Source organism: Pteropus alecto, unplaced genomic scaffold (assembly GCF_000325575.1).
Source record: "Pteropus alecto unplaced genomic scaffold, ASM32557v1 scaffold35, whole genome shotgun sequence".
Taxonomy (NCBI): domain Eukaryota; kingdom Metazoa; phylum Chordata; class Mammalia; order Chiroptera; family Pteropodidae; genus Pteropus; species Pteropus alecto.
In genome coordinates this window covers 3,145,888-3,153,954 of record NW_006437828.1, presented here as the reverse complement: position 1 = coordinate 3,153,954, position 8,067 = coordinate 3,145,888, and the positions used below count along the sequence as shown (strand labels likewise).

General features: G+C 34.7%; 1 protein-coding gene across 1 annotated transcript in view; it reads left to right on the top strand.

Annotated features, from left to right (window-relative positions):
• Positions 1 to 4,710, top strand: part of PCDH17 (protocadherin 17) — a 92,226-nt gene extending 87,516 nt beyond the window's left edge. The window contains exon 6 of the mRNA XM_006914940.3: positions 2 to 4,710. Within this exon, the coding sequence (XP_006915002.1) occupies positions 2 to 643 (642 nt within the window). The 3' untranslated portion in view covers positions 644 to 4,710. The remainder of the gene's footprint in view (position 1) is intronic.
• The last annotated feature ends 3,357 nt before the right edge of the window (positions 4,711 to 8,067 follow it).

Sequence of the window (8,067 nt, the reverse complement as noted above, 5' to 3'; positions counted from 1 at the left end):
GCTTGGTCATTCTGACAGGTGTTGGATGCCACAGTTCCCTGCAGCCAATCAGGCTGAAAACGCAGATTACCGCACAAATCTCTTTGTACCCACAGTCGAAGCTAATGTTGAGACTGAGACTTACGAAACTGTGAATCCCACTGGGAAAAAGACTTTTTGTACATTTGGAAAAGACAAGCGAGAGCACACTATTCTCATTGCCAATGTTAAACCTTACTTAAAAGCCAAACGTGCCCTGAGCCCTCTCCTCCAAGAGGTCCCCTCAGCATCAAGCAGCCCAACCAAGGCATGCATCGAGCCTTGCACCTCAACAAAAGGCTCTCTGGATGGTTGTGAGGCAAAACCAGGAGCCCTGGCAGAAGCAAGCAGCCAGTACTTGCCCACTGACAGTCAGTATCTGTCGCCCAGTAAGCAACCAAGAGACCCTCCCTTCACGGCTTCGGATCAGATGGCGAGGGTCTTCGCGGATGTGCATTCTCGAGCAAGCCGGGATTCCAGCGAGATGGGCGCCGTTCTCGAGCAGCTGGACCACCCCGCCCGGGATCGGGGCCGAGAGTCGGTGGATGCCGAGGAGGTCGTGAGAGAAATTGATAAGCTTTTGCAGGACTGCCGGGGAAATGACCCTGTGGCTGTGAGAAAGTGAAGGGGGGAAAAAAAGAAAGAAAGAAAGAAAGCATTGGCATTTTCTTGTCTCTTCTGTTGATTTAAATATGATCCCTCCTGGTGACAACCCGGGACACAGGGATGAAGAGAGACCAATGCTACTTTAAGGCTTTTAGTGAACATCTGAAGTGCCCACAAGTATGTTCTTTTCACTGCTGTTTCTTTTTCAGAGATAACAATGGTTTTGTTTCGACCAAACTTATATTAGGACAGAAATAATGATGCTCAAAGAGAAAAGAGGAAAAGAGAGAGCGAAGAAAGAGGAGAGAAGATGAAGGAGGATGAGGAGGCGAGTTACCTTTTGACAATCTGTTAGGAAGGTATGCGGTGTGAGAGTTGAAGTATTTCTGATCACTCTAAGACTGTCCTCCGTGATTTATGCTGACTTAACTGTTTACCTATAAACCCCATACAAAGCAGGGTCATAATTCTGTGATCTGTGGTGGATTTCGAGCAGTCATCACAGGCTCCTACTGAAAGTCCCGAAAAGACCTTGCAGTAGTCCAAGCTACACCAAACATTAACACATATTTGTGGTAAACATTTCTGTATAAAGTTACCTGCCACACATATAAACACAAAGAACATTCCACGTCTTTAGTCGAAAAAAATTTAAAAAATAAATAAAAACAAACTCGGTCATTTGTAAGACACCTCATGTCGTATAAAAGTTAAGTGTAAAAAGATATAGTCCATTTTGTCCTGCACACACATAGACTAATTCACTTCGTTAAAGGAGAAGAAAATTTAAAGTTTTAAAATGCCTCTTTAGCATTTTAGTGTCCAACAAACATATAAATAATGATGGATATGTTTTAAATTTGACCTACAAAAGTTTTGAAAGCTACTTATCACTGAGTGATAACATTCAGAGAAAATTAACATGATTAATATGTTTTACTCATTTGTGGACACTAAAATAGCTCAGGAAAGTGAAAATGTCTTAGACATCCACAAATCACATGACCATTTAAATGTGCAAATGTAAGAAGATTCAATGTGTTTACATCAAATGACATATTTTTATTGATTTATTGCAGATTCAGTGCATATGAGCCAAATTGTTGAGTGTATAAGAGCTATATTGTGTATTTTATTAAATTAATATATAGTTGTGTTGCAAAAATATTTGGGCTTATATTGTAAATGGCAAGTGTTGCCTCGGTAGCTGTCGAACTCTATGAGTTTTGTTTTTTCCTGCTTCCTTTTCCCCATGGAGTGTCGGAAGCAGTGCCTCAGAGCAAAGTCTCTCGTTAAATGTATAGTCTACCAAGTACTACAGTACATAATCTGTTCAAAATGTGTCTGAATGAGCTGATGGAGCTATCTGAAAGGTCGAAAAATACATTTGTCAGTCATGGTTATGTGCAAGTCCTTGTAGAAGCTTTTATTAAAGTCATGCTAAATCACAAGAATTACATCTGTACCAATACCTGACACTTCTTCATGTTTTCCCAATAACATGCAGCTTCTGCCTATGTAGATATCATACTGTCAATTGGTTCTCAAAAGTATGTTAAGTGGTTCAAGATGCGTGTTTCCCATTTATTTCAAAACCATGAACAATGCTTTAATGCATGTGTGGTACCAGCACTGGTTACTTGCATCGTGTAGTGTTTTTCAAGAGGTCTGGGTCTTAACAAAATATTTTTCCTTTTTCTCAGTGCTCTTTTGCCTCTTTTGATTGGTGTCCCTTGAGAACAGCATACCTCTATTCCTTTGTTTGGTTGCACCTTTTCTTGTGACATTTAGCAAGTTTCAAACTTACTTCCATATGAGGCTAGGAAACCTCAAATTTCAGGAATTGGGAAAAATAAAATTAGCACTTGCAGAAGTAGCAGCAGATGGGAAAATGCCTTGATTGACATTTTCCTTCAGCGTTTAAAATTTTTGGCATTTTAACAGCTTCATGACAAACAGCTTCCAGCCCATACCTTAGAAAATGGGGTGCTGAGTTAAATAAAGCCTGTTTGTGCACTGGAGCAGAAAAATGTATTATTTGCAAACTGGTGGAGAATTCTGTGCCTTCTTTTCTGGCCACCAAGCCAGTGTAGAAAAAGCGTAAATGTCATAAAATCCTTATATTAAACACAAAAACAAGAGCAAAAACAAACATTGAACTGATTTAAGTTTTGTAATGTTAAACTTCAACAAATTCAACTGAAAATATTTCCGTCAAATGCTGTCAAGACTGTAGACTGTACCTCGTTTGCAAAACTGCTTTGAAAGGAAGAGTGGACGACTCCCATCAGCCTTATTCTCTCGAGAACTGTATCTGGTTCCTAGTTACAGCCTTTCCAAAGCTCTACTCTTGGTTCTTATTATTTGTAAATGTTTAAATTAGAAGAGAAAGGATCTTGTACACGTGAAACCTAATCGACTCTATATTTTGGACAATTTATGTACCTGAAACATGTTGTCTCTGTTATATGACGTTATTTTTTTTTATTTTTATTTTTTGCCAGGAGACTACAGGTTGATTTAGCTTGATAGCAGGAATTTGATGGAAAACAGATTTCCATTTAGTCTTACCAAGTGTTGCCTCTCTCTGACTAGACAGATAGCCACTTAGTAAAATCTAAGGCAGTGTGTAAATGAAACCAACAAAGAGAGTAGGGGTTATTTTTAAAACAGTCTTAACTTTGAGTAACCATTTGTTCAATTTATTACATGTGTCTGAAGACATTAAAATGCTATAAGGTTTTAAAAATTGGTTGTGCCAATGTGTGAGGGATTTACCTTTAGGCTCTCCATCACCAGTGATTTACTAGTGTTAGCTGTTTAACTCATTACCTGTATTTAATAGTGATTATTTATTTACAAGTTAGTGGTAATTCAGCAGTCAGGACCCTAAGCTTTTACAGTTGAGTTGAGGGAATCTTGCTTTTACTTATTTGGCTGGCAACTGCCTTTATCACAGACCTCTGGTGCTTGGCTTCTGAGGAAGTCTATGAAATGCCAAAATCACCACTTTGGGGAGCAACTTGCTCTAAGGGGTGATGCATGATCAAATTGTGATATTTCAAGGGGTTTCAGCATAATTCAGAATGTGAAAAAAATTGTCTTAATTCACATCCTCCATTTATTAACCCCTCAAACAAAATTCCACACATTCAAAATGAATAATTTGATAAAACTTTGTCTTTTAGGTCTTTAAAAAACTGAAGTCCAGCACAGAAAAAGAATTCATAGAAAATTTCATGAGAGAGTCAAAGTTCTAAAAATTATTTACTGATGAACTAAAAAAAAAAAAAGTAACAGAAGAGTCTTTTCATTCAATGTTAATGATGAAAAAAGATCTTTTCATCCAAGTTAAAAATAGTGAGAATCAGTGTTAGTTAACCTATACCAAAGTAAACATTAAAGAGACATATCACGCAATTTCAAAGAATGCTTTCATATTATTTCTTAACCTGACATCCTTAATGTAGGCAATATGCAAATATTGGCTTACTACTCCATAAATTAATTGAATTCCTGGTTGGAAAATTGGCTTGTTTTGTTTTTCTACATTAGCTGATATCTTATAAAACATCCTTTAAAGGATCCAGGTCCTGCACAATTTAAAAAATGACACCATTAAAAGAAAAAAAAAATGTCATATAGTAATAGAGCAGTATGCTTTATTAGAACCAGATTAAAAGCTGTGTGTTGCCTAATGGAGGAGAAGTTGCTGAGATCAACAGGTAGACTGAGGTCTGACATAATATATGCCCACTCGTTATTGTCTAATTATATTCTTTTGACAACAGACAACATTTATCAGAGCGTTAATTCAAATGAGAGTTTTGGCTATCAAGATGTGTTGGTTCGAAACATAATTGAATGAGACCCAAAAAAAGTCTGACTTCCCTGGCCCCGGTGTTTTGCAGGTTGGCTATTCCCATTTATCAGCTCCATCCCTCCATAAGGTTCCTAGCTGCACCAAGGACAACAACACAAGCAGCATACATTATATGGATTTATCTCAATGCTATTGTTTAATGGCTGTGTTTAATGTGACCTATCTGGAAAATGAGGACTCCGAATAAAAAGCTATTACTAATAGTGGCGTTGCATTCCCTTGAATTTATTAACACACAAGTCATGTGTTACACGGGGACACTGATCATAATTATTTTGGAAAGTTAACTGTGGCGTCACAACTGTTTTCGCTAGTTATTTGTTTGCCGGTAAAAAAAGATTTTAAAAAATGTACGTAACAGAAATGTCACTAGGTTCTCAGAGGAATGGGTTAACAATCTTTCAGATAGCTTAGATAAGCTAGCTAGTCAAATAATGACCGGGGCATCATAGTTTAATGATACTTGTGGCTTTTAATATTTATAATTGGTTTCAAGATAATTTGGCACAAGATCCTAAAGGACTTAAGAAATTTCATTTTTATAAACCCTCTCATAATCTTACATGATTTATAAAAGCATATATTACAAATGGCATTTTAAAGTAAATATGTATTTGCTATGGCATCTAAAAATCATAAGCCTCTCTACTCGTTCGACAAACATCTACTGAATTTCTATTGTGTGGTCACCCTGGGCTATTATGCCCTAGGAGTAAACAGTAAACAAGGAATGCTGCCTGGTTCACAGTCTGCTGAGAGAGACAAACAGGTAAGTTAGAGCTCACATTACTGTTTATAAATCTGATTCAGCTGTGGGCATTTTCCTTAATTACTCTGCATATCCATTTCTGCTTTTTCACTCTCAGTGAGTGGCATCTCCTAAATTACAAATCTATATAATATTCTGCCAATTTAGATGTTTTCCTCTTAATTTTACTTTTCTTCTGAAACCATTACATATTTCGAGGAAAGTATATTGCTTTTTGAATTTAAGAAGAGCTTTATCTTTTAGAGTTATTGGGATAGACGGAATGGCTTATCCATTCATTCTTCTGCTCATTTATTTGTTGACTTCTTTGTTTCTTGAGCACCACATAGGTATCAGGTACTATACAAGGACCCTAAACTACAAAGAACTAAACCAATTACATTCATCCCTCGATTTACACAGATTATCCATTCCACGCATCTTTCGCGCAGAAGAAAATTGCATAAAAGGAGTCCACCAGTATGAAAAAAAATACTAAAGAAATAGGTCAATATAAGTCATAAAAATACTTATTTCACATATTTTCACAAAAAAATGTTAATGAAAATTTAGGAAAAACAAAATAAATTTTACTTTTGTCGGTGTCCGTACTGTAATCTAAAGCAATCGACCTTCTCCTTTAAATTAGCCCAAAGTCACTATTTTCATTGCTCAAAATATTTAGAAGTATTACTTGGTTTTCATTATTTATGTTTATGTTTTTGGATGATCTTTTGCCAACCCAATCTTTTGCCGAGTTTTCATAAATTCTTTAATATTCACTGCAGCATTTTAAAAAATCTTTTCAAAATTTTAAGGCTCGTTAGATGTTTGTATCAATATTTAGAATTGCGGTTTCCAGTTCTGTGACCAATTGAAGAGCTTTGTAAATATTTTCTTCAGGGAATGAAAATGGTTCAAGATCATAAAACAGTACCAAGTTTAGAACACTCTTTTTGTGATTTTATGTGAATTGCCCTTATATTTTGTTGAGAATATTGGTGTACAGCACTGCTTATGTGAAAATCGTGCTTGCTTCCCTAGGAGTGTTTTAGCTTCAGGTCAGCCAACTAAAAAAATAATTACACAAACCAAAATTAATGCTGATAAGTTCTGTTTATAGGGAAATTTCCAATTCACAGAACACTTTCACAAATTACAGGACAATACAGAGTTAAAGATTCTGAAGCTCAAGGAGGTAAATGTCCTTATCTAAGGGCAATAAGCTAGGAAGACTTAAGCCCACACTTGAACTAAAAGTTCAGTTCCAATAAATAAGTAAGTAAGATATGTAAATAAATAAATAAATAAACAGATAGATAAACAAATAAATAAATACAGTTAAGTCTCTGTGGTTGTTCCAGATGTTATGAATTTTGCAATCTTGCCCAATCTAATATCTTGCCTCTCTAGTACCTTAAATTTAACATCTGAAGAATTATATTATGCTAGTAATATGCCCCTCCCCTTTAAACTGACAGTCACATCATAGAGTTTAGATGGTCTCTATGTTAATAGGTCATAACAGTATTAAGTAATTTGAAAAGCAGAGAATAGAGATGGCAGTTTCTAGGAAAATGAAAAGACATAAGAACTGTGCCTCTCTTAAGATTGCCCTCATTTTTTTAATTGCCATCTATAAAAATATTTCACAACATTGGTGTTCTTTTCTCCAAATTATTCTAAAACAATATTATGAAGCATTATTTTTTCTGTGAACTTGATATAATCTCACCTGGAAGCAGTCATATAGACTTTATTAAATTCCTTTAGAGCATTAAGTTTTGCATGTTCTAAACTAATAAGAATACTAATTTGACTTTTTAGAAATAATTACATAAACTCTAGTAATATTGAAGAGACTTTAAAATATTACATTCATACATATGAATTAATATACACATATAGGTGTATGAGAGACAAATAATTTCAAAAGCCAGTATCACAAAATTAAGGAGAGAGGGACTTTAAACAGTAGAATTATGGCAAAGGGATGAACAAAATTTTTTACATTTAGAACTTGCCTTATCCACATTGGAGGAAATATTATATCATTGCCTTCTTCAGCGATCAGATGAAAAATTCATCAAAAATTGCCATCAAAGTCATTTTCAGGCTGGTTAATCAAAAGCGAAGTTCTGATTCTGCCTGAATTTAACTCCCTAATACATTGTTCAATATCTCTTTTTACAATTCACAGAAAACCAACTTTATTCTCAAGAGGTCCAGAAATAAATTTTAATGTCATTTTAACAGTAACTGGCTTTTTTATAGTTTGGAAATCTAAATTCAAATAGGTGGGATGTGATATTCATTTATTTAACTGATCTGCTGAAAATCTCAGTACTATCCATTTAGCAGTATTAAATCACCTTTTGATATTATTCTCCCTTACTATTGCAGTTGAAGGACATATCTTCAATGTAATAATTTGCTTTGAGATAAGATTTTTGAACTTTTATTTTTATCCTCTCCTTTAAAATCAGATTTTTGTCTATATCTGTTTATATTATCGAACATTCTATAATATTTATCTATTGTCTTATTGTCTTATAAGTGACTATTATCTTATCTTTATTTCATAATTTTATCTAAATATGAACTAGTATGTAATCTTTCTCACCTATTTATTTTTTCATTAAATATATTCATATTTACATATTTTTTCATATGCTTTCATTTTAATGGATCAATTATGGAGGTAGTGATATCTTACTTGATAATTACATCAGGTGGAAAATGTCCTGTTTTTATTACCCTACAGGAAAACTAAGGGTGCTTTTTAGGTATAACCTACATGGAGTGTTAAAGT